Source organism: Lottia gigantea (genome assembly GCF_000327385.1).
Source record: "Lottia gigantea unplaced genomic scaffold LOTGIsca_15, whole genome shotgun sequence".
Taxonomy (NCBI): Eukaryota; Metazoa; Mollusca; class Gastropoda; family Lottiidae; genus Lottia; species Lottia gigantea.
Window position 1 is genome coordinate 2,076,054 of NW_008707797.1, and position 27,138 is coordinate 2,103,191.

A 27,138-nucleotide genomic window follows, 5' to 3' on the forward strand; every position below is an offset into this window, starting at 1 on the left:
TAGTAGATAAACCTACTAGAACATTTCGTTTTTGTGTTGATTAAATATATGAATTAGCTATCTGAGCTTCCATTATCTTGAAAGCTAAAACGTTGTGTTACGGGTTTCAGGTTAAGCTTGTACAACAATCTTTACCGGGCTGGACTCACACTCGAGATTTTGGCAATTAGCAAGAAACTCTATCTCTCTTTGTTATATACTCGAATCGGGATGTTAGACAGAAATAGAAAATCATGTCTGAATTGCTTAATAGAATTTTCTTAATTTTGCACGTTTATCAATATCCGTTTAGAAAAGAGTATTATTTAAAATAAAAATGCAATACAAATATTGAAATATTGTCAGAGCAGATATCCACCATTACATATTCGATCCATTTACATTATTAGATTTAAAATAATCAATATTCATTTACTTTAAATTTGAACTTTCTTGTCATTCTGCTATACGGTCTGTGAATCATTAAAATGGTAATTTACGCCCCACTGCCGCTATCATGCTATGAAATAAAGGAATTGTTCCTTGGCAGCCTTTTTATTTTACGTACTAACGAGTAGTTTTACTTTTAGGGGAATCCACAGACGTCTGATTGACAATTGGAATGATGTAAATCGATCCTATCTGTGTCCCCTATACACGAATAAAAAGTTTAGAAAAGGAATTTTTGTAAAAAAAAAACAAATCATTTCGTGCTGTTATCACACTACCAATATGTGCCCAGGATCAATAACAGAGTAATAAGCCACAATGTTTGGGAAAAATACTTCATATGGTCTTTAAAACAAGTAAACCGGAAATTGTTCATTTTACTTCCCACTTATCCTGATATTCCAAGCTTTCTTTGCTTTATTTATATTCCTGTTGTTGCTTAGTAACTAAGGTCAAAACTCATCCAAATGTTTCTTCAGTGATATGAAATGCTCTTGAATTTTAATATCTACCTACGGGTTTAAGTGTTCTTGGAGATTTTTTTTAAAATATGATAGCTCTCGCTAAATAATTACTCGTTTAATGCTAACAATTTATCCCTATAGGATAGACAATGGTCATTAACACAACGAAACTCTATTTAAACGGCACAAGCTTAAATATTCAAAATATTCCTTCATTGATATAAAGTTTTTGTAGTCCGATAAACCTTGGAGACTTGGTGATTATCTTCTCGGGGAAAAAACTATTCATGTTATTGGACAAAGATACTTTCGCCCGACAATTCCTGTTGACCACAACACGAATTCTGGATCAAACAGACATATATTAATGCTTTAGCGACATTTAGGGGTAGGTCACCTGAAGATGACAATGTAGATTGTTGAAACGTCGTGTGTAATAAAATTAAGGAGTAGTATACCATAAACTTGTGTTCCGTTATTTAAGACATATATAAGTGTGTTTAAGATATATGTTTTGGCAGACAATGTCTGCAGAGTGACCAAAACACAAATTCTAGACCAAACAGGCAAAACCTACATAAGGGTGTTTAAAACACGAAATCTAAGAACTTGGAATAAAAATCTTTCCTTAATGAATTGAGGTTGAGAAAGAAAAGAAATAAAACATGAGCTTACCGGATCAGTTGGAAATCTGCTCTCAATCTGTTTAAGATTCATGGTAGAGTACGGATTGGCGGCCATTTTCACTGTATATATCCACTAATATTGTAAGAGTATAATGAAGTTTTACGTCTTCGTGTTCCTTGTCTCAGTAAGGGTATTTCTCGGAACTTTCACAATCATATCAAAACATCCGACTTCGAAATTCACTCGATCTTCGGATCGAAGTATTCTACTCGAACATAATATCCTACCTACCTACTCGAAAGTTTTCTGTTCAAATAAATGGTTATTTACAATTTCTGTCAATTTTGTGACTTTTCGTTTTTTGTTGAGCTGTTAGCGTAGATCACAGATTGAGTAATACTGACTTGTATATCACAAATTTTTCTTCGTTTGTCTTTCAAATTACTCAGAACAGATTAGGTATAACACTTTTTAATACACTCGAAATACAATATGTTTATTTGGAAAACTCAACTGTTAAAAACAAATTAATGGTTTTCTATCCAAATCACATGTTTTAGATAATTTAATCCAATATTTCAAATCGAGGATTTCCTTGTTATGAATTGTATATCACAAATAAACAATTATTGTCTTTTCAATTGCCTAACAAAAGTAAATAATCACACATTTTGATACAGTTGAAATATTAAACTCTCATTTAGAACAACTGCTTATAACAAAAAAATCATTTCGTAGCCAAAACAAACATTCTACACATTTTAAATAGCTTAATTAATTTAAATTTTTCTATTTGATTCACATATTCAAGTTTATGTTTTTACAGATTTATTTACCACCAAAATATTGTCTTAGATCTCAGACCTCACCCCGCTTTTCTAAATATTTACTAAATTGCGCAAGTGTTCATACCAAGTATTGAATATTATCTAGAATAACTGGTGTTGAAGTGCTGCACATGTCTTGAATAATATTTAAATAACAGATTAAAGCTACTGAATAGAATCGATTCCAGATTAAATGGCTGTTTGCTCTTATTGGGACAAAAACTACAACGGTCTTCATGATAGGTTATAACTATCTTTAAAAGTTTTATATAAATATTACATACATATCAAAGGACATGCAGTTTCCATCACATTAAAGGGATTGTGACGAGGCTTTCTAAAGTTTTGTATGTGTATTATATCTGGGACAATGTTAGCATCCATTTGTGCCATTCCAATTTTCAATCAGACGTCTGTGGTTCTAGTCATTATACAAAGGTATATGATACATTACAAATTTTGCAGGAGTGACGTCATAAAACACTTTTATTTTCTTTTTTTATCCTGGCTTACCCCTGTTACCTTGTATTATCTCTGTCTAATGTCTAATATCGGGACTTCTCTATGTTACCATAGCTAATATTTATTTTCACAATTTATCTGTTAACATGATTTATCTCTGTCATCATGGCCTATCCCTGTTACCATTCTATATCTGTTATCATGTTTTATCTCTGTTATCATGTTTTATCTCTGTTATTCTAGTTAATATCTGATATCGGGACTTCTCTGTGTTACCATAGCTAATATTTATTTTCACAATTTATCTGTTATCATGTTTGATCTCTGTTATCATGTTTGATCTCTGTTAACATGTTTTATCTCTGCCATCATGGCCTATCTCTGTTACCATTCTATATCTATTATCATGTTTGATCTCTGTTATCCTGTTTGATCTCTGTTAACATGTTTTATCTCTGTCATCATGGCCTATCTCTGTTACCATTCTATATCTGTTATCATGTTTTATCTTTGTTATCTTGAATTTTCTCTGTTATTCTAGCTAATGTCTGATATCGGGATTTCTCTGTGTTACCATAGCTTATATTTATTTTTATAATTTATTTGTTATCGTGTTTAATCTCTGTCATCTTATTTTATCTCTGTCATCATGGCCTATCTCTGTTATTATGTAATATCTTTTAACATGGCCTATCTCTGTTACCATGTTCTGTGTCTGTTACAATGACCTATCTCTCTTATTATGTCTTATCTCCAGATTTTTTTATGCCTGTTATCTCTGTGATAAAAGCTTATCTCTGGTCTCTGTTACAATGGCTTATCTCTCTTATTATGTCTTATCTCCAGTATTGTACCTGTTATCTGTGTAATAAAAGCTTATATATGTCATAATAGCATAACGCAGTTACCAAGTCTAATCATCTTATTAAGCAAGTAGGATATAGCCCTGGATAAAATATCTAAGCATGGAAATTAGCATCGTAGTAGCCTTAAGTAATTGAGTAATAATTAGAAATGTTGTTGCTCTAACGTACATACAAATATATTGACCAATCCTACAAGGTAGGCTACATGTGAACTATAAACTAAATATTGCAAATTCTTATGTAACCCTGCCACTCCTTGATTTTTATTCCAATCCAAATATCTATTCTATATAAGTTTTTAATGAAAGTTAAAAGAGTTTTAATACTAATAGAAATCCTATTTAATTACCGTATTGATAGCAGCTCAATAGAATTATATATTATCATTGATTGGATTAAATACTTCAAGTTGGATTGCCTGCGTGATATGAAAACACTTTCATTCAAAGAGCAATGGCGTCTCTTTGAATCATTGAGGGGGTGGGAGAGGGGGCCCCACAGCACCAGAACTCAATTGAAAACTCAATTATAAGAAATTTGAATAAGATGCATTTCTTTATACGATTTTTTCTAAATTTAAGGGATTGTAAAGAGGTTCTGTATTTTTTTTTTATCTGTAATGGTATACAGAAAGCTCCATTGCAATTTTCAATCAGACGTCTGTGAGTCTTGCAATTTCCCTAAAACAAAGGGTTTACTGACGTAGCTATCATGTCATATGACGTCATATACGGTTAAACAAACAACGTACTGACGGGAAAATGGAAATATATACCCAATATATTCCCGATACTATGGAACAGATGGAAAACCTCCTCACATCTCTTTAATAGAAGATATATATAAAAATAGCCTAGGACAATCCAACTTGATATCGATGAGTCCAGCAGTATTATTGATAAGAGATTTGTTTTCTATGTGGATTCATACGATTGTTTAATTTGTTTGGCTATACAACTTGAAGCTAACGAGATTCTGATGTTCAGTTATTTGTGTTAGTGTTTGAAGTTGAGATATACCTTTATCTGTTCAATAGACGGAGGAGACCATTTGCATAACGAGTAGAATTGTTGATTTCCAGTTTTAACAACTGAATAAACCTTTTCATAACCAATTCCGTAACCAAAATAATAGAGAATCAGAAAATACAATACCATTGGCAACGTTTCAAAGACATGGTGTTGGTAAGAACAGAGGAAGAAATGAAATAAATGAAGTTTTACATCCTTTGTGTCTGTATCTGGCTCAGCTAATGAGAAAGGACACAGTGTGAAATGGATGAAATTTGACAGGACAATGGCATTGACCTGCTCTTTTGCAATTTCCAACCGTTGAGGGGAGGGGGGGACAGGGTCTTGCATTTTAGGAGACACCAGGTGAGGGGGCGAGCAGGGGCCACAAAAATTTTCCAGGGTGGCCAGAGGTCATTCCTTCACTATGTAAAGTGATAAAAAATTGAAAGTGGTGAGGCCAAACCCAGGCCCCTTGAAGAAACACCACTGACATGCGACCTCAGGTTCATTTGTTTCTCTTTCTGTTTCATCACAACACCTTTACCATTGTAACCAAGAAACACTCAAGAAGCAATCTTTATTAAAAACTAACTAAATAATTTTATGTCACCTCATCTATTTCTTGTTTAAATGAGGTATCAAAATCTTCATGTAAACTTGTCAGGAAATGTTTCTTAGTTTGATTCTCCGCTGAATTTTTGTATAAACGTGTGTGTTTCAAACTCTGAGGAGCTCTATAGTCATATTCAAATATTTCTGGATGCTGTTCGCAAATATCAGAATAAGCACGACAAATTCTTTGATATTCTTCCATTATCAGTAAAAATGGACGCTCAAAAGGATCTACTTCACTCCGTGTAAATAATTCTTCTGTTAATTTCTGTTGATCAGCTGGAAATAAAGTTCTGAAAAAAATATTGTATAATTTGTATAAAAAAATGTTTCACATATTAAATGCTTAGTTTTAGTATAAAGTTTTATAAGAGATACTCTCTTATAGAAGCACTGGCCTAGGTCACAAGTAGGGACTGTGGATTTCAACATTGGACTACAGACATCTGACTAAAAATTGGAATGGTGCAAAGGATCCTACCAGTGCCCCAATACACTTGAACAGTTCAGAAAACCCCTTTAGAATCTTCCCTTGAAAGAATTCTACAACTAAAAAGAACCAATAAAAACTTACTCAGCTCATCAGTAACATTTTCTGTGTCAATATTGGCCAATTTGCAAGACTAGCTGCGTTAAAAGACAATTTCTATAAGCAATTTAAGGGATTCTACAAATAAAGGATTAATGAATTAAAGGGTTAATTATATACTTACTCAGCCCCTCTGTAACATTTTTTCTGTCTATAATGAAAGAAATGACGTAGAACTTTTTCAACTTGTAAAAATGGTACATCTATCAATGGTTGTTTTAAAGGTAAAAACTTTACCACTCCTACATCTACTTTAGGTGATGGAGTGAAGGCTTTTCCTGAAAACAGAAAATATTAATGAAGGGGTTTAGATATGAAGGAAACATGAAGAAAAATACAGTCCATAAGTCATTATTTAAACTGAGCTCTCTTAATGTGGTCTATTTCATCTCAACCTTCCTTTCTTTGGTGGCAGAGGGAATTTTTTTTCAATTTTGGTATAATTTACGATTGTAAAAACTGTCTGACTCCATTAATGAGAAAAATAAAGGGATAAAACTAGTACTTTACCTGGTATTACAAACTCTAATTTTACTTTACAAAGATGTTGACACATAACAGACAATCGACACCTTTCACTGACTCCAATTTGAGAGACCATTCGTTCTGCTACTTCCTTCTGAAACGTCAACGTCAGTGGTGTACGACCAAATTTCCAAGGTCCAGTTCTCTCTGATATGGCTTTCAGGAATTTAATGATTAACGGAGTAGAGACATTGAATGGTAAATTGCCAATAATATGTATATCAGAGGGGCTGTCGTCCCAGGGTTTCGAGAATTCTTCCGGTATTAACGTATCTAGACTATAATTTAAAATATCACCATGAACAACTCGCATATTCTTACCAGACAATCTGGAAATAGTCTGAAATGAAAAATAAAATACATGAACTGCAATTAATTAACAGTACAGTACTGAGGAAAATGTAAACAATGTTTTGGTACGGAAACTTCTATTAATGAATATGATTCCAATATATCTACGTAATCTTTTTCATGCAACCAACTTCATAAAGAAATCACAATGACATTATCCAGTGAGTTTTCTCTGAGCAAGAGTATGAAGTCTTCAAGTCTCTTGGCTCTTATTATTAACAAGTACTTATCTCATGCACAAGAATCCTGTTGCTGATCTGAACGTTTCAAATAAATCTTAAAAGATGAAATCAGGAACAATACCTCTAAACTGGGAAGAAATCGTTTGTCCTTTTCAATAACAATCAATCTATCAATATCTTTCTCCAGTATAGCACGAGTTATCCCCCCTGGGCCAGGCCCGACCTCGATCACAACATTGTTCGTCAGATTTCCAGCTTTACGGATTATCTTTTTATTCAGGTTCATGTCCAACAGAAAGTTCTGTGACAAACTTCGTATCGCTCGTAATTTATAAAATCTGATGATCTCTTGAATATTTGGCAAGGGAGGTAAACGACTCATCTTTAAGACATTAGACCACAGTACCTCAATTAGAATTAATTTGATCTGAAATTATAAAGTAAAACAGTAGCCTATACTTTTACTTTGTTACCTACTTTAGTTGACAGTCACCGTGACATTAATCAAATAACATTTTCATCATTTTTAATATCCCCTCCCCCCCTTTTTTTTTCTTCCACATCTAATTCTTTTGCTTTCCTTTTTTTTTCCATGAAGAGAAATATGATAAAACAGTGTCAGTGACTTACACTGCTTTCAGAATTGAAAAGACAAGAATTTCATGCTGAGAATCGGATTATGCAAGGGAAATTTTAACAGTATAGTGAAATAAACTTCTTAATTTTAAACTTTTCTTGCTACTCATGGGCGCTGACATCTTGGTTTTGTACAAAACGCAAAAAATGCACATAATCACATGCGTGACAAACTGAATTTAAATTATATAGATAGTTGTAGATGGTAAATAAATTTAGATTTAGAATTTTATTTAATCCTTAAGTATTTCAAAGTTTTATTCAACCTAGATATTATTTCGATTCTCTTTTAAACAAAAAAATCAATAAGCCAGATAAGCGCCACCCTCGGTGACCTAATTTGTTTGATATGTGATTATCCAGTACTTTAGCCGTTTAAAATAACAAATAAGTTTACGTCTGGCTGATTGAGACTATTATCGATTCAACATGGAAGCCAAATGAAACTCGATCCGCCAAATTCAAATGATTTTTAACAAAATGTAATTAAAAAAGAGCAAATTAATTAGCTAATTTTCGCAGACGATATGGCGGAGAAGAAGTTTACGTGCTATGATCTTTTTGTAAACTTAATTTCGCTGCTTACTTTTCTTGTAGACATTGGAACAGGTGAGAATCATTTGTTTACTTTTTGCAATTTAAATTTTTTGTTTATAAAATTTATAAATCGTTTTAGTTAGTCTTAACACTGACTCTTGGATCAATTAGAAAAAAAACTGGTATCAATGAATGGTCATGAGCTAGAATGAAATTTGTTTATTCATTTTTCTCTTCTTGCCTTGCCTTTGTGATTGACTGCTCGTCGAAGACATGGAACCACACAGTCAGAACAGAAAGGTCAGGGGTCACATTTGTTAGCTATCAAATGAGTGACTTGGGTGGAGTTGGTTTCATTGTAACAGGAATTTCCTGGTTCAAGTGCCAACCACTAGTACTGATGTAGACTATAACAATTATGATATTTATACATGAATAAACAATAAGCGTGTAAGCGAGGGGGGGGGGGGGTATATCCAGAAGTTAAAGATTCCTGAATGGTAAAATATTGGCTTCAGAATAGAATTAAAGGAATTAGGCAAATGGAGTGAAATGAAAACATTCTTTCAGCAATGCAATCAAATCAATGGACCAAAACACTTTATATTAACAATTGTGTGAGGCTTTAACAGTTTTAGAACAACACTATAGGTTTAGAGACTGGCTGTAGCCTGTTAATTGCTTTTAATTGACTTTAACACTTAATTAATCCTAATGACTTCTATTGAGTTTTGACCTTGTTTAAGGTCACTATTTATTTCACTTATTTATTTTGTATGATTTGGACCATGGATAAATAAAATATTTCCATGATGAAAATTTGTAATAAAAAAAACTTTTGTCCTAGTGATTAAAATCAAATTTATGAATATTTATCTTTTCTACAGTGCTTATGTAAGCTTATTGTTTTATTTTTTTGGGAGGGGGAGAGGGACCACAAAATGTTCACTTTGCACATGAAAAAACACCATATAGTTTGGATGAGTTTTGAGTAACACTTTGTCAATAATAAAATAAGCTTATATAGCAAAATTACAGTTTTGAAAGCCGAAGAACTTTGTTTAGTTAAGGTTTTAAGAATTCAGTATGAAAATATTCAAAATAAGTCAATTTGAATAGGATACTGCTTACTAAAAAATATTCAGTATAAAATTTAACCAGTATGCTAATTGACTGTTTCTTGTTGATTATTCCAGATATTTTAGTGGCTGTAGAGTTCTATGAAAAAGGTCATATAGTATGGGGCAGTCTATCTGTTCTATTTATAGCCCTACCAGCAGTAGTAATGCAGTTTTTTAGTATAAAATGGTATTATAATGATGGATCTTTAACTTGTCTGACATTTTTACCTCATTTATTACTATTAGGACCAGTTTTTAGGTAGGTTCATTTAGATGCATCGTTTTTCTAACTTTGTTATATAAGCTGTGTGGAATATCAGAAAGCAATGCCTTATTGAAATAATTGGACACTGTATACTTTAACTTTCTTGTGATACATGTTACAAGCTTTATTTGAATAAACTAATTTTGAACCTCTACAATTAGGATTTTTAACTGTATATTTCAATATTTTGATATAAATGTACTGCATTGTTAGTTTTGAAACTTTTATATTTCAGATATGTAGGTGTGATACGTCAAGGTTTGAAAGCGAGACAGAAAACAGGAGATGTCGTACGTCATACCTCTAATGTTTTTAATCAACAAAATGATATCAGTATTTTACGTCTGATTGAAGCGTTTTTAGAATCAGCTCCCCAACTATGCCTTCATCTTTATATTGTGTTGATAACTCTGGAAATAGACTGGCTTTCAGGTAGGTATTTTATTACCTTCTCGTCTGTATGTATGGTAATCTTGTATGTCAGGTTTAAAAGACAGTTCTGTTCCAACAGATGATGAAACAGCAGGTGATTTAAAGGCATTTTGAAGATATTTCTTTAAAAAATTCATGATTGGGTTATAGTGTCATTATCACAAATGGAGTTTTTGCTTTAATGTTGTCCTATTTGGTCGTGTTTCTCTAGAAATACAGGATAATATTGTCATATTGTTGTATTTTGCAGGTGTATCATTAGTAAGCTCTCTGCTATCTCTATCCTGGGCTATAACTGCCTATACTGATGCTCTGCGTCTGGCCTATCAAGTTGGATATACCCGCAGATGGATTGGGTTGATATTACATACAATATGGAGAAACTTTATGATAACTGCAAGAGTTACTGCCCTTGTTTTATTCGCTTCTGTTTTTAAAGCTTGGGTTTTCCTGGTTGTAGGTAAAGTAGATATGTTATTCATGTTGAATATCAATCTTATTAAAATTACAAAGATTACAAAAGATGTGCTCTGATTGGTTAACAATAGCATCACAAGAACAGGACTGTGTTATTATACTTGTTGGATTGCAGTCGAGGCGAAAAATATTAAAAAACAGGAAAAATAAGAAACAAGATTGTAACGTATTTTATCCTTCCCTAATCTTTTGATTTTAAAGTTTTGTAACATCTGACTACAGTCAGTATAAATTTGAAATATTTATTTTGTAATTGGCTTTGATTCCAGGTATCCACTGGCTGGTAATGACAATAATTATTGGTATACAAGGTATAGATTTCGGTGATGGCTGGTTGGAGACTAATTTATTCAGAATGGTGGCTGGATTTATACATATCTTCTGTTTTTTAAACGTGAAAGATGGCTCGACGCGACTTCGACTGGCAGGGTTTTATATATTGATAATATTAGAGAATGTTGGATTATGGGTGTGTTGGTATTTTTATACCGATGTACCAGAGCTAGCCACTATTTCTGGAGTCATTGTATTTGGTAGTTTCGTACTAGGTAAGTACTGATGTTAAACTTATATTATTTTGTTCACTTTCTTTCCAAAGTTATCATTTCTTACTAATCCAGTCAAACCAGCTGTAAAGCATCATTTGGAAAAGATCAACACCAAGAAGTTTGGGCAAGGGCAAGCTTGTAGAACGGATCTTGGATTCTTTTTTTAATTACCACAAATAATTGAACATTTTGATAAGGCTGTTTCGTCGTCCATTTCTCATGAATACAATTTTGTTACTAAGAGAAAATGATTTGTTATATTAGGGTTGGTATTTTTGTTGATATATTATGGTAGTTGTCATCCTGGAGGTCCTATCAGTATCCTACAAATCAACCCTCCTGTTACCTATCAACCTACTATAGTCAGGCGCGGAGATCGGGTAAGTTTCATGAATTCTTTGTATCCTTGACATTGATAATTCTTTAATTTCCGAGTCATAAATGAAGTGAGAAAGTAGAGTCAGTTGATGGATTGTGATATACCGGGAGATAATAATGTTATTTTACTATGTTTATTATGGACTATGCATAAAGGAAGAAAACCAAGAGAGCTTCAGAGAGATTTCTTAAGTTTATGTCACTAGAAATGGCGATATTTTTTACTCTGGACTCATTAATCTTGTTGGTATAGCTTAGTTATTAGTCTTATAATTTGAACTCATTGGTTTTTAGATCATAATCATTTTGACTATATTTTATTAATTTTAGAATCAAGAAACAAGGAAGGATATTTTTAACCAATCAGATTCCATATTAGACTACAACCAGTCCCGTTATACAATGGTGGATTTAAGTGGGTTTCAGTCACCGAAGGGACAAGGTGGGGATGGTGAGCAAGGACCTTCGAGTCCCTTCGTTCACTCAGCAACCAATACTCCATGTCCAAGAACAGCCACAGATAGAAACTTGATGGCTATTTGGGAATCTAGTTCTCAGCTTGCTTTAAATAACTCAGATCAAGGTGGTTTCAAGAATTCCAATTCACAATCAAAACTTTCTGTTATTAGCGATCAAACTCAACAACGACAATCCAAAACCAAAGATGAGGACTACAGCATAATGTACAACGAAGGAACAGATGGGTTGATGTTCAGAATCAGATCTCAAAAAGATCTACGTAACAGCGATTGTAGTCCATATTCTGTCACAAATCTCTCTATCATCAATTCCAATCCGTGTTCTCTGTCTCCTTTAGACGCTCACAAGCTTTGGGAAGAATCCAAGCGTCGACTTTCAAGATCCCCAATTTCAACTTCCTCATCAGAGTCTTCAATTCAGAAGTTTTTCAGGGGAGAAAAGGCAAGAAGTAGCATTTCATCTACGTATTCCTCTGAAATTTTCAATGATAATAACATAACTGTTCGGGAGGCCCCCCCTCCACAAGATGGAGTCCCAGTTTATAATCTCGAGTCCCATCCTGTCATTATCAAGCCACCAGTCCCTGTGTTCGAGACTTTCAATGATTCGGCTGAGATTCAACATGGTTCGGTTTTAAAACTTAAGAATGATTTTGACCAAGACATTAGAAATGAGCAGAAAAAACAACAAGTTACTGAGAAGTATTTCACAGCTAAGCATCATCAGTCTTCTAATTCTCCTGTATCAAAAGATTTGCCTATTCCTTCATTTGCCCCACCAGCACCAACCATGGCAGCTACAAATCCCAAAAAGTTGGTATCGTTTTCAAGCAACCTGGTAGAGCTGGAGCCAGTGTACAACCATTACAAATATGGCTGCTTAACACCAGATGTATTAAATTTCCCTACACCTGAAAAATTAAGAAGCTTCCAAAATCAAAATGAATGGAACTCCGAAATTCCTTCCAGAAGTTATTCCAATCAAAATGAATCCAGTCCCAATACCTCCAACAACAGTGGAGGAGCTCAGGAAGCACCAGTCTGTATCAATAGTAGCATTCTCTCCGGAAATTCCTGCTGTAGCCCAACATTTCCCTTCATTGATGAAACCTGTTCCGAGGCTAGCAGCGAGAAGTCTTCAGTCCGACCTCCGTGTGATCCTAAAGTCTGCTACATGTCTGCTGTGACACAACTGGCAGACAATGAGGTGGCTGAAGTGATGCAGAATTCGGTAGAAGAACAAGAGTTAGGATGTGTTGATACTGTAGGTCCAATTCAACAAGCACCTGTCCTTCCAGAAAGCTTGTATCACCCATCAAGCATGCGACAACCACAAGATAGAACAGTGGTTGATGGTCACGATTTGAGAAAAAACACCAATGATTGTAATAGGTCATGGCCTGATGAGATCGTGACACCAGTAGCTGTTGAACAAGTCAGATCTCCTCCCTCTTATAAAGAAGCTTGTCAACGCAGCAAGGTTTTGTCGTTCATTAAAGGCACTCAAGAGGCTTCTGAAGCCATTCCTGAAAATTGTGAACTCGGTTTCGATGCTTCTCAGCTGCCTATCTCATCTCGAGACGCGTCATTACGTTTGGATTATCTCAACATTGACCCTTCTCCAAATATCAACATGAGCGGCAATCCAAAATTACGTTCAGAGAAACACTCGAAGTACAGACTTAATGTCTCAGATCCAGGATCTACTCCTATAAAGCTCCAGGAATTCGAAGATTCACCAGCCAAATTTGGACGTAACATCGATCTGTTCAAAACTGGAGATTGGAACAGACTTGAAGATCAAAATGTAGGCCGTAATTCACAGAAATCCGTATCAAGGAGACCCCTATCTGGAAATTTTGAAATGAGAGAAATGGAGGCCTCTCCTTATACTCTCGAGCTCTCTGATGTCCCAGAAAACTCGAAAGAAAATGACATTGATCCAAACAGTATGTCCCCTCCTCTGAAATCCAGTTCCTTAAAAACTTCCTTGGCTAGAAAGAGGTCGATTTCAAGACGTGATAGCCTGAATAAAGAATTTGAAAATAGTGGAAACTACGTTAAAGCCCAGCCTAGTGGATCAAAATTCACAAATATCAAACGAAGAAGTGATTATGTTCAATATGGAAAAGCTGCAAAAGATCGAGAAAATATCGGACCACGAAAGCGAAGGAACAGTGGATCAAAAACACCCAAGAAAAATCGTAACAGTGGTGGTTATAACGATTCATTTGAGAGTGATTCCATCAATCACAAGTCTCGACAACCATTAGGTTCGTTAGATAATAGCCCAGTAGTAGTGTCTCATCAATCCTTCCGTTCCAAACCAGATTTTAGATTCAGTGTCACACCTAAAAAGACAACAAGTCTAAATATAGTCTCTGATGACATCATCAATAAACAGCCAATCAGAAAGTGGGCACCTGCTAATTTAAATACAATTACTCCTGATAAGAAATCACAGTCCATGAGGAAAACATCTTCACGTAAAAATCATTTACAACTCCCAGCGTATGGTCTATCTAAAACTAGATCGATGGAACATTTGTACTGAATCTTGCCTTGGAGCTGAACAGAATTGGTTTAAAATTCTTGGACCTGTTACAGAAGCTTTTTTATTTAATGCTATATTTTACTTATAAAATTGTATATATTGAATTTTTTTTTATTTTTTAAATTTTGTAGCAATATTTTTAAAAATGTACATTTACAAAAATTAGATTTATTAGAATTTTAAATTTTTTGAGGTAATCTTTTTTGATATGTTATTTAGAGAAATGCTTTCTCTTAGTAAAATTTGTAAGAAAATTACAAAAAGAAAGGGAACATTAGTTAGCTTATTTTTTATTTGATGTTTTCATGTAAACAGCAATATTTAAGGAGGGGTTTATAAGAGGGCATTTTGATAATGTGAGTTTTCAAATTTTATAATTGGTGCTGGCTGCTAACAGTATTTTTTGTATTTTTATTGTCTCAATTTGCTTCCATCCATTTTATTTACTTATCATGTTTCATCTTCATTGTTCATTTTCAAATTCTTCAGTCAGTCTGAAGGCTATTTTCTCTTTCTCTGTACAGAATTTTGAAAGGGTATATTGATTAAGGATCTATTTGGATCAAATTAATTTAATCATTTCTGGATGAAGATTTTTGAAGCAGTTTTTTAAGCTGTATTTGAATTAAATTGTGTCTATTGTTTTTGTAACTTGAAAGTTACATTTTGGAACTTAAATCATGTAGATCCTGATGTAGATCCTGACAGATTTCACAGAGATTAGCTTCATTTAATTTCTCATGTAATTTCATACTCTAAATTTCCTAGTCCATTGTAACAATATTTTATTTTATAACAAGGGCAATAACTCTTAGTGTCATTTTATATTCATATTAGCCATGGTTAGAATTTGTATTATATGCATGGTAGAATTTAGTATTTACTGCTTAATTTTAAGGAAAATGCTTTATTTTTTCCACTTTTTACACATTAAAAATTGTAAAATACAAATCAAGTTCTTTTTGGTCGAAGTATGTAACATAGGAAGAGGATTGTATTTTTTAAACTTTTAAGTAACTTAATATAGAACTTACTGGGCACCATTGAGAAGTGAAACTAGAAGCTATAATTGTCCACGATACAAGTTCTCTTTTGAACTACCAACAACTTGCCTAGGCTGAAATAACAGTTAGCTGTAAGCAGATATTAACTTGTCATCTATCAACCCTCTTTTGAATTTCAAAACTAAACAGCCTTGCTTTGCACCCACCCAGGAGAGAATAGCCACTAGTTGACCACATCTCAGTATTTCCTTAAAGCGGTGATTAAACGGAACGATTTGTCCAAAGGAATTATCCTTCTATGTAATCACTGCCATACAAACCCAACAATATATACCTTTGTTTATTTTTAATAGGCATCAAGCTTAAAGATAAATACATTATATACAGTTTAATACAGTCTATAACAACATAGTGATCTAAGGCCTTATTCTTAAAAACTTAAAATGATATTAGTATTCCTGCCATCTGATTGGTCAATCACTAGAATTAATTTTAAATTTAGATTTGTAATCCAATCAGATTACTGGATTTTCTTTAAATTAAGTTTTGGAGAATAAGGCAATGGATTAAAAGAGATGAGTTATGACAGTACAGACATATATCTTAATGGTTATATGATTATTAGACTGGAACACTTTACACAATCAAGATGAAGTTTTTGAAAAAAAAAAAAACGAAATAAATTTTACTTTTGCACCTGACCTGGCTTCAATAGCGCAGGACAGTTACATTAGCCCAATCTTCTTCCATTTCTTACTGTTGAAGAATTTTAAACATGTACAGCCTGTAGCAAAACAGGGCCTCGCTTTATTGTTACATTTGTGATTAAGTATATGAAAAGAAATTGATAAATAAAAATAAACACCCTTAACCATATCACAATTAATAGAAATTCAGCACTACAAACTAGTAGAATAAATATAAAATAACAATTAAATTCCAGTTTCAAACTACTAACACAGCCAAGCTTAAATTATCTCTGACAAATTAAATCCACCCTAGAAAACTAAAGATGCCTTCACACCAGAGCAATAACCAGTTGCGAATAAGGAAAGTGGCCACGAGTTTCAAAAGTAAACTCAAAACACATTTGCATTAAGTTATGCACTTAAAACTAATGACCGCTTTTCTTATGCAACTGGTGATTGTTATGTATGGTGTGAAGGCCCCTTGGAACAGAACAAAAAGGTCTAAGTGTCCTAAATGAAATCTTTCAAATTTTAATCATCAGTTTCAAACCAAGTAATCTGATTGGTCAATCACTAAAATTGACTTTAAATTTAGTTTTATTATCCAATCAGATTACTGTATTTCCTAAAATCTTGATTTTATCTTCGTTCAGTTTTCAAAAATAAAGCTCCAGGTAACTTGTTTCAATGGAGAAAAACTTCTGTTAGAAATCTGCTGGTCCATATTGTGGAATAGTAATGTGTATCTCTATATCAACTTAACTCTAAATGTCTTAATATAGTTTTATATCTTCATTAATATCATCATTATATCTTTACCAGTGTTTATATCTTCATTAATATCATCATTATATCTTTACCAGTGTTTATTCCCAGTTTTCCCAATCATCATCATCATCCTGAGATAAAATATAAACAAAATATAAATACATTACGCCGTTTATTGGAAATAAATTGAAAGACATCTGGCAAGGTATTCTCGAAATGAACTTAGTTCTTGGATGTCCTAGAAACAGTGTTTGAAGATTAGATCCTAGGACATCTTAGCCTTTAGATCGTTGCCAGAATACGTGACCTGGAGCGGAAATAAACAACTATATTTTACAAGGATAACTTAGGTTCATGAGGAATCAGTCTACCAGCTGGTCGTTTTAAAAACATCTTGGAAATAGCAAGCTATCTAATTAAATGGGACTATAAAATACTTGAAATCTACCTCTAAGTCTAAGTTATCTCCCATTTTCTTGGCCAGTTCTTCTGCTGCCTTCAGTTCCTCCTCTGTAACATCTAAATCAAAATCTTTATCCCAGTCATCTTCAGTACTTGTATCTACAACATTACATAAAATAAAAATAATCTGTTTTTTCTGCAAACATACAAGGTGAGATGAGGACATCAGTATCAGCCTTCTTGTTTTGATATCCAACTGTTGCTGGACCTTTAACGTTCACAGCCTGTAGCACACAGGGCCTCTCTTTATTGTTCCATCCAAATGACTCGACTCTTTTTCAATGTCAGTCCCTCCAACCTGCATCATTGACAAAAGGAAACTGGTTGAACAAGGTTGGTTGGTAGATGACATGCTAATGTTCGCTTCCAGTGGATGCTGAAATTGCAAAGTAGGTAGTCGTTTTTACATTCCAATCAGACATGCTTGGCTAATCAATAAGCCTGAATTCTTACCTTTATTTCCACTAGAATCTGAGGTTGGAGAAACCCTATCACCTCCTACTATCACCATATCACCTTTATCTTTAGTTTTAATATCACTAGTTACCTTCTCTTGCTTCTTACCACTACCACTAGGTAGCACTTCCTCTACTTTCATTTTAATGTCTTTACTTTCACTTTCTACAACTTTGCTGACACTAGATTCTGATTGGTCATTTTCTTTCTCTGTCTTATTTGATTGGTCCACTGAAACGTCTAAAACATCAGGTTTTACAGGTTTAGGTTCAATATTGTCTTTTTTGGTTCCAATATCTTTTTCGCTAGGGAACGTCTCAGAATATTCAAGTTTGTCTGCCTCTACAACCCTGTTTGAAGGCTGAGGCACAGTTTCAGAAAGTTCAACAGGGGAGATATGGTCAGAAATTGCACTGTTATTTGTATTGTTTGAAATGTCTGTTTTTGGTAAAACAGTTATTTCCAGATTTTCATTTGACGAAATTTTCCGGCTTTCGGGTTGAATTTCAGAATTGGGCTCAGTCGGTGAAAGTTCTGTTTCTTTTGCGGATGACGGCAATGATTCGAGAAGGATATTGGTAGTAGGGGTGAAGTCAACTTTAGGCTTATCATCTGCAGATGGCTTCTCTGTTGACGAGCCAGTTTGTTCCTTCAGCTCTGTACTTTTCTCTACAGTTTTAGAAGTCTCTGGGCTTTTCTTTATGAAAGGTTCCACGGATCTTTGTCGTTCTTTAAGGTCTGCCTTCTCTGTTGTTATTTCTGAATTTTTCTTTACAGAAGATTCCTTTGAACTTAGTTGTTCTTTAGGGTCCGACTTGACTTCTGTTCTTGGTGAAGGTGCCTTTGCTTGTTTATCTGTTGGAACAAGTGGAACTGGTACTGGAGTGTTAACAGCTGATTTTGGAGGGACATCCTTCAATTCTACTATTTCTATATCATCTTCATCTGCACTGCCCCAATCATCTGAAACATCAAGAAGAAAGTTGTATTGACTATGGACAAAGGTCAAAACTAAGAGCTATTTGATAATTGGTTTCCAAACGGTTACTTTTAAATATTCCTTTCCCAGTAAAAAGCGTGCAGATATCTGGGTTTAACACTGGATTAACGAGGCTCCACTGTATATAGACACCCTTTTAAAATCATGGACCAGATTTAGTCTTTCTTAAAAGTAACTCTTGCTACTCGACTACTTACCATTAACAGAGTTACTCCTCCCAGATGTTTCTGCTCGTTTAATCAAGGCTTGTTTTCGTGCCTCGTCTAGCGCCATCTGATGTAGTTTATAGAAATATCTCTGCCAAAATGTTGCATGAGCTAATTCTGCTGGTACCTGTAGAAGAAAGAAGATTGGATCCAAAACAATATCTGGTCATAACAATCAACTTTATTGTTGATATAGCTCAAAGACTAAAAAAGCTTCATGGTGATTAGGAATCATGGCTTCAACTTCCTTCAAAACATAAAAAATCGTAATTTCATTAGAGTGTTTACTCTAAACCCTTCATATAGGATATATTTTTTCAATCAAAAAGAACTATTTGTGCTTTTTGTTTTTATGTTTACTTCATCTCTGAACTTACTTACTTACTTGATAAATCTTGTACTATCTGGCTTCTAGAAGTTGATAACACCATCCCTTTCTAAAAGCAAACTTATTGAAGAAGCTAAAACCTATCAAGAATAAGGCCTAGAGCTCTGGAAGCTCATACCATCCCTTTCTCTCAGCAAATTAAATGACAAACCTCAAACCTACCAATTTAGTATAAAGAGCTCGAACTTCGACTTTAGACACTAACAATTCCGATATATCACCCTTCTTAGTCTCAATATCAAAATGTCGGCACCATTCTTTAAAATGCTCTGGAGATCCGTTGGGCTCATTGAGGTACGTACCTGGGTCAACTTGTATAGCATGTAATCTAGCCTGTCAATAGAATAATAGAGAAACTCTTGAGTAACAACATGATTTCAACAGTGGTGTTTCTATAACGCTCTACAATTGATGTATTGAGCACTATTTTAACACTGGTATTTCTATATCGCTCTACAATTGATGTATTGAGTACTATTTTAACACTGGTATTTCTATATCGCTCTACAATTGATGTATTGAGCACTATTTTAACACTGGTATTTCTATATCGCTCTACAATTGATGTATTGAGCACTATTTTAACAGTGGTGTTTCTATATCGCTCTACAATTGATGTATTGAGCACCATTTTAACAGTGGTATTTCTATATCGCTCTACAATTGATGTATTGAGTACTATTTTAACAGTGGTATTTCTATATCGCTCTACAATTGATGTATTGAGTACTATTTTAACAGTAGTATTTCCATATTGCTCTACAATTGATGTATTGAGTACTATTTTAACAGTAGTATTTCTATATTGCTCTACAATTGATGTATTGAGCACTATTTTATCAGTGGTATTTCTATATCGCTCTACAATTGATGTATTGAGCACTATTTTATCAGTGGTATTTCTATATCGCTCTACAATTGATGTATTGAGCACTATTTTAACAGTGGTATTTCTATATCTCTCTACAATTGATGTATTGAGCACTATTTTAACAGTGGTATTTCTATATCGCTCTACAATTGATGTATTGGCACTATTTTAACAGTGGTATTTCTATATCTCTCTACAATTGATGTATTGAGCACTATTTTAACAATGGTATTTCTATATCACTCTACAGTTGATGTATTGAGCACTATTTTTACAGTGAAAATATCTTTGTACCTTAGATCTATCATAAATAGCTGATTCTGATGAAACAATCAGCATGGGTTTCTCCCCTTCATCATCTGGTGGTATAGTCAAAGCTTTCGTTATTCCTTGAAACAAGGTGTTTATTCCTTCTTTCATCCGATTCTTAGCTGTTGATGCATTCTCTGCCTGAAAATACACAAATATAATGTTTAATAGTGAATAAACCGACCAATATATAAACCAATCCAAGCTGACTAAAGCTCATCTCTGTTTCAGATACATAATTCAGCTAGCTTTTGAAATAAGTTTTAATTTGCAAACAGTGGAGTAATAAATTCACTGCCACGTTTTGATGTTCAATAATTTCAAGTAAATGTGTGCACTTAAAAGTTAATTAAAAAGAAATGTCATAAGCTTATACCTATATGAACTAGTTAATTACCTTGATTGTCTCTTTAACAGTGGTGGTTGTAGCATTGAATGCATGTTCTGTATCTGACTGGACAGTACATGTGAACTCTCCTAAATCTCTCTTTACCATCTCATATGCAGATGCAGACTATACATAAAAAAACAAAAACAAAAACTTAAGTAAATAAAATTTTAAAATAGGAAAACAATGAACAAATATATCTGATTTTGTCAAACGGATGAAATTCGTTGAAAAGCCTAGTTACAGAGATGATTGTGACACTCACAGTTTCCTTGGCAGCTTGAATCCATGATCCCCACCAGCTTTCACCTTGTTCCTCTACAGATTTTGGATCACTGCAAAAAAGGAAAGAAAATGCTTGAGCAACTGTATTCTATCTTCAAGCCTCTATACATGATAAAGATTGTACCTGACTTGAAGTCATTGGCTTTAAGCTCGTGTCTTGAGTTTGAAAAGGATAGATTAGTAATCAATAACATCAATTTGCACCATTCCAAATTTTCAGTCAGATGTCTTTGGTTCCTGCAATTCCACACAAAAATTGATGCTATCAAGTACCAGTGTCCCCAATTGTGGCTTCATTCATATTAGTTTTGAGTTCATTTGTAAAAACCTATTTTAGGTCAAGTGCCAAAATATTATCTGTAGGTCAGTGTAATCAGCTGATCTAAATTTGCCATTGGCAACACAACTTCAAAGATAAAATCAAAAACAACACAAAAGCCATATTGAAAGCTTAAAAAGAAAATGACATAAAGATATTTATACTAAATTCAGTAAATGTTGGGACACTTAGACTTCTTGATATCTTGTTTGCCTTGCTGAAGAGAAGTCGAGAAGAAAAAAAAAAGACACTATTGTTTTTTAATGCAATGGCTACAACCTCAAATCAGAAGAATGGGTGTCATGGTTTGATGTGGGAAATAGTCGAATGGTTGACACAAAAAGACAACATCAAAATATCAAATCACACGAATTCGAAGCCATTATTTCGATTTTTATTTATGAATACGTAATTTAAAGTTTACCTTTCAGCCATTTTTGTAGCCTCGAAACCAAAATGTTGTTAATCACAACAAAGGATACGATTTACCAAAATTGAAACTTCTAAGAAAGAATGCGTGTATTAATTTCATGAATAAATCATTGAGAAGAAACTTAAATGGGGTATATCTCGTAAAACTAAATTTTTATCTACTCTCTAATCTCTACTTTTTCGTTTTTGTAAGGAATTCGAAAGTGTATCCAGAGTATTACGACAACGTAGCCTATATCAATTGAAACGTACCCATTCCAATTAATCTTTTTCCTTGTCTGACACAAACATAACCTCAAATATGCCGACTTTCACGTACCGTATTTATCCATTTAGCTAATAAAGGGGAGCAATACAATGACGTGTACAATGTGCATAGAGTTATAAGTAGAACATTATATAATAGGTATGACAATATGCAGAAAGAAATTAAATACTTAAAGATGGGTTTCCTTGTTTTTTGTGTCAAATTAAGCAAACTATTTGATGGGTTGGTGTTTCTAATGAATTATCGTGTATTCTTAATCATATCACTATGTTCTTATTGCGTATGGTTAAAAGTTTTAACCAATCTTAAATGCCCATATATGTACAGTCTGGATAAAAAAAAAAAGGATTTTGACCTTGCTTGATCGGTCACTCATTGGAATTCTGCTGATAATTCTCTTCTAATTTAGCTAATTATGAATTGATTATGGACATGTCAGACAAACTGGTATTTTTCCATGTCATTAGAACACCTCAACTTTCTATTCATATAAGTATTAGCATTTTCATTTTCATAAATGTAAATAAGGGAACCCATCTTTAAGGTTTTTATTTTATAGCAATTTCTGCGGCCTTCGAACTGTTCATAGAATTTCTTTTAAGCTTGTAGAAGGTAGGATAGGCCTAAACAAGTTATATAATATAGAATTTGTCATTGAAAAGTTAGGCTATTTCTTTTAAGAGATCTTGGTTTCACTTATGTGTTTATTGTAGTACTGGTAGTCATAGATCGGAATTTCAAAATGCACTTTATGAATAGATCACTATATATAGACCTATATTTAGCGTAAACAAATTAAAGGGATTGTAAAGAGGTTTTCTTATTGTATGTGTATCGGGGACGCTGATAGTATCAATTTGTAACATTCCAATTTTCAATTTTCTGTGGTTCTTGTAATAACACTGTAACTAAGTGTTTGATGACGTCACTAATCGTAAAATATGCTATGGGCCTATCACATAAAGAATTCGCGATTAGAGACATCATACACGCTTAGTTTTAGTGGAATTGCAGGAATCACAGACGTCTGATTCGAAATTAGGTGAATTAGGTGCAATTTGATGTTATCAGTGTTCCCAATACACATAAAAATTTAGAAAACTTCTTTAAAATCCCTTTAATTGGTATTATATTGTACAGCTTATTCCGCCTATTTTTAAATCTATTCAGATCTTATTTCAGTTTACTTATTTATAATTTATTCATAAAGTACATTGGTAAAAGGAATATTTATATTACAATCATTATAAAAAGATAACAAGACAGGAAATTCTATTTATAGATAATTACTAATAACTTAAAAAGGACTACCAAAAGCTAATCCTATATTCTTTTATATAGACTACCAGTAATATTTTGAAGCTGATATTCCAATTCTCAATAACAGTGATATTTCTATATCGCTCTACAATTGATGTATTGAGCACTATTTTAACAGTGATATTTCTATATTGCTCTACAATTGATGTATTGAGTACTATTTTAACAGTGGTATTTCTATATCGCTCTACAATTGATGTATTGAGCCCATTTTAACAGTGGTATTTCTATATTGCTCTACAATTGATGTATTGAGCACTATTTTAACAGTGGTATTTCTATATTGCTCTACAATTGATGCATTGAGTACTATTTTAACAGTGGTATTTCTATATCGCTCTACAATTGATGCATTGAGTACTATTTTAACAGTGGTATTTCTATATCGCTCTACGTTGAACACTATTTTAACAGTGGTATTTCTATATCGCTCTACAATTGATGTATTGGGCACTATTTTAACATTGGAATTCTATATCACTCTACAATTGATGTATTGAGCACTATTTTAACAGCGGTATTTCTATATCGCTCTACAATTGATGTATTGAGTACTATTTTAACAGTGGTATTTCTATATCGCTCTACAATTGATGTATTGAGTACTATTTTAACAGTGGTATTTCTATATCGCTCTACAATTGATGCATTTAGTACTATTTTAACAGTGGTGTTCTATATCGCTCTACAATTGATGTGTTGAACACTATTTATCAGTGATATTTCTATATCGCTCTACAATTGATGTATTGAGCACTATTTTAACAGTGGTATTTCTATATCGCTCTACAATTGATGTATTGAGTACTATTTTAACAGAGGTATTTCTATATCGCTCTACAATTGATGTATTGAGTACTATTTTAACAGTGGTATTTCTATATCGCTCTATAATTGATGTATTGAGCACTATTTTATCAGTGATATTTCTATATCGCTCTATAATTGATGTATTGAGCACTATTTTAACAGTGGTATTTCTATATTGCTCTACAATTATTGTAGTGAGCACTATTTATCAATGATATTTCTATATCGCTCTACAATTGATGTATTGAGCACTATTTATCAGTGATATTTCTATATCGCTCTACAATTGATGTGTAGAACACTATTTATCAGTGATATTTCTATATCGCTTTACAATTGATGTATTGAGCACTATATTAACAGTGGTATTACCATATCGCTCTACAATTGATGTATTGAGCACTATTTTAACAGTGATATTTCTATATTGCTCTACAATTGATGTATTGAGCACTATTTTAACAGTGATATTTCTATATCGCTCTACAATTATTGTAGTGAGCACTATTTATCAATGATATTTCTATATCGCTCTACAATTGATGTATTGAACACTATTTTAACAGTGATATTTCTATATCGCTCTACAATTGATGCATTGAGTACTATTTTAACAGTGGTATTTCTATATTGCTCTACAATTGATGTATTGAGTACTATTTTAACAGTGGTATTTCTATATCTCTCTACAATTGATGTATTGAGTACTATTTTAACAGTGGTATATCTATATCTCTCTACAATTAATGTATTGAGTACTATTTTAACAGTGGTATTTCTATATCACTCTACAATTGATGTATTAAGTAGTATTTTAACAGTGGTATTTCTATATCGCTCTACAATTGATGCATTGAGTACTATTTTAACAGTGGTATTTCTATATCGCTCTACAATTGATGCATTGAGTACTATTTTAATAGTGGTATTTCTATATCACTCTACAATTGGTGTATTGAGTACTATTTTAACAGTGGTATTTCTATATCACTCTACAATTGGTGTATTGAGTACTATTTTAACAGTGGTATTTCTATATCACTCTACAATTGGTGTATTGAGTACTATTTTAACAGTGATATTTCTATATCGCTCTACAATTGATGCATTGAGCGCTATTTTAACAGTGGTATTTCTATATCGCTCTACAATTGATGTATTGAGCACTATTTTAACAGTGGTATTTCTATATCGCTCTACAATTGATGCATTGAGTACTATTTTATCAGTGGTATTTCTATATCGCTCTACAATTGATGTATTGAGCACTATTTTAACAGTGGTATTTCTATATCGCTCTACAGTTGATGCATTGAGTACTATTTTAACAGTGGTATTTCTATATCGCTCTACAATTGATGTATTGAGCACTATTTTAACAGTGGTATTTCTATATCGCTCTACAGTTGATGCATTGAGTACTATTTTAACAGTGATATTTCTATATCGCTCTACAGTTGATGCATTGAGCACTATTTTAACAGTGGTATTTCTATATCGCTCTACAATTGATGTATTGAGCACTATTTTAACAGTGGTATTTCTATATCTCTCTACAATTGATGTATTGAGCATTATTTTAACAGTGGTATTTCTATATCACTCTACAATTGATGTATTGAGTACTATTTTAACAGTGATATTTCTATATCGCTCTATAATTGATGTATTGAGTACTATTTTAACAGTGGTATTTCTATATCGCTCTATTATTGATGTATTGAGCACTATTTTAACAGTAATATTTCTATATCGCTTTACAATTGATGTATTGAGCACTATTTTAACAGTGGTATTTCTATATCGCTCTACAATTGATGTATTGAACACTATTTTAACAGTGAGAATATTTTATGATATAACAATTGCATATTCGCACTGCGTGAAACAAGATGTTTCAGGTTCTGTTTTATTATTTCTATATGATAATATGTAGAATGAAACAACATATAGAAATTAAGGAAAAGATATATCTAGAAATACAGTTTAATTACAGTAAACTATCAAACGCACTAGGATGTATATTGCATGATTTGATATCAATGGTGTCAAGTCCATTATACATTACTATGGGTTACACAATGTACAGCAATACTATATCATTTCTGGGTCAAAAGCATACACCGTAAAAGGGCGTTTCTTCAATAAACTTGTTGCAATATTTCGGAAAGCCGAAGAGTGACGTGCATAGTGTATAAGTCTGGACGATTTGGATTAAGCCATATAACTTTTAGTATTGGTGTTTTGTGTATAAAGGTAGTGTTCAAACCTTGGTTTAGATTGAATATACAGGACATTATTGTTGTTGTATATCTCGTTTTCGTGATGATATTGTGATAACGATGTTTGTGACTTAACTCGCATTGAATGGGTAGGTACAATGTTAAATTAAACTGTAATTTGAACCATCATTCTCCTTCAGGGCTGTACGAGGCAGAAATCCTGTTGGCTTCACCACAACGCTTTCGATAGTCTTCATACAGTACCCGCCTTTACTGTAGACATAAAATAGGCGACATACTTAGTCGATTTATATGTTAAATTCTGCATGAGGCATTTGCCCATTTGACTTGATGTAGTTACGGCCATAGCCTTTTGATAGTACGGAAAAGATCAATGCCAAGAGGTTTGATCAAGTACCAGCCTGTAGACCAGCCTCCTGATAGGTGTGTATCCGTTCAGAGGGCCGAATTTTCACATAAAAAGTCCTTTCAAGCTGTGAAAGGAAGGGAGGGGGGGGGGGGGGGGGGGGGGGGGGGGGGCCCAAAGGCCCCCCCCCCAAAAACCCC

General features: G+C 33.3%; 3 protein-coding genes across 3 annotated transcripts; 1 reads left to right on the forward strand and 2 right to left on the reverse strand.

Moving 5' to 3' along the window:
- Window positions 1–5,289: 5,289 nt before the first annotated feature.
- Window positions 5,290–7,329, reverse strand: LOTGIDRAFT_112074 (hypothetical protein; the record flags this gene model as incomplete). The annotated part of the gene is made up of 4 exons (XM_009050475.1): window positions 5,290–5,593; window positions 6,014–6,167; window positions 6,400–6,754; window positions 7,069–7,329. 4 exons carry the CDS (start codon window positions 7,327–7,329, stop codon window positions 5,290–5,292), a joined length of 1,074 nt encoding a protein of 357 aa, XP_009048723.1.
- A 781-nt stretch (window positions 7,330–8,110) lies between these two features.
- On the forward strand, window positions 8,111–14,374 carry LOTGIDRAFT_157886 (hypothetical protein; the record flags this gene model as incomplete). The annotated part of the gene is made up of 8 exons (XM_009050476.1): window positions 8,111–8,192; window positions 9,317–9,500; window positions 9,742–9,938; window positions 9,991–10,032; window positions 10,189–10,398; window positions 10,685–10,963; window positions 11,228–11,343; window positions 11,672–14,374. The coding sequence occupies 8 exons, from the start codon at window positions 8,111–8,113 to the stop codon at window positions 14,372–14,374; spliced, it is 3,813 nt and encodes a 1,270-aa protein (XP_009048724.1).
- A 2,559-nt stretch (window positions 14,375–16,933) lies between these two features.
- Window positions 16,934–21,954, reverse strand: LOTGIDRAFT_157887 (hypothetical protein; the record flags this gene model as incomplete). The annotated part of the gene is made up of 9 exons (XM_009050477.1): window positions 16,934–16,966; window positions 17,284–17,396; window positions 17,751–18,716; window positions 18,951–19,086; window positions 19,510–19,680; window positions 20,513–20,668; window positions 20,925–21,041; window positions 21,181–21,250; window positions 21,944–21,954. 9 exons carry the CDS (start codon window positions 21,952–21,954, stop codon window positions 16,934–16,936), a joined length of 1,773 nt encoding a protein of 590 aa, XP_009048725.1.
- Window positions 21,955–27,138: the final 5,184 nt, after the last annotated feature.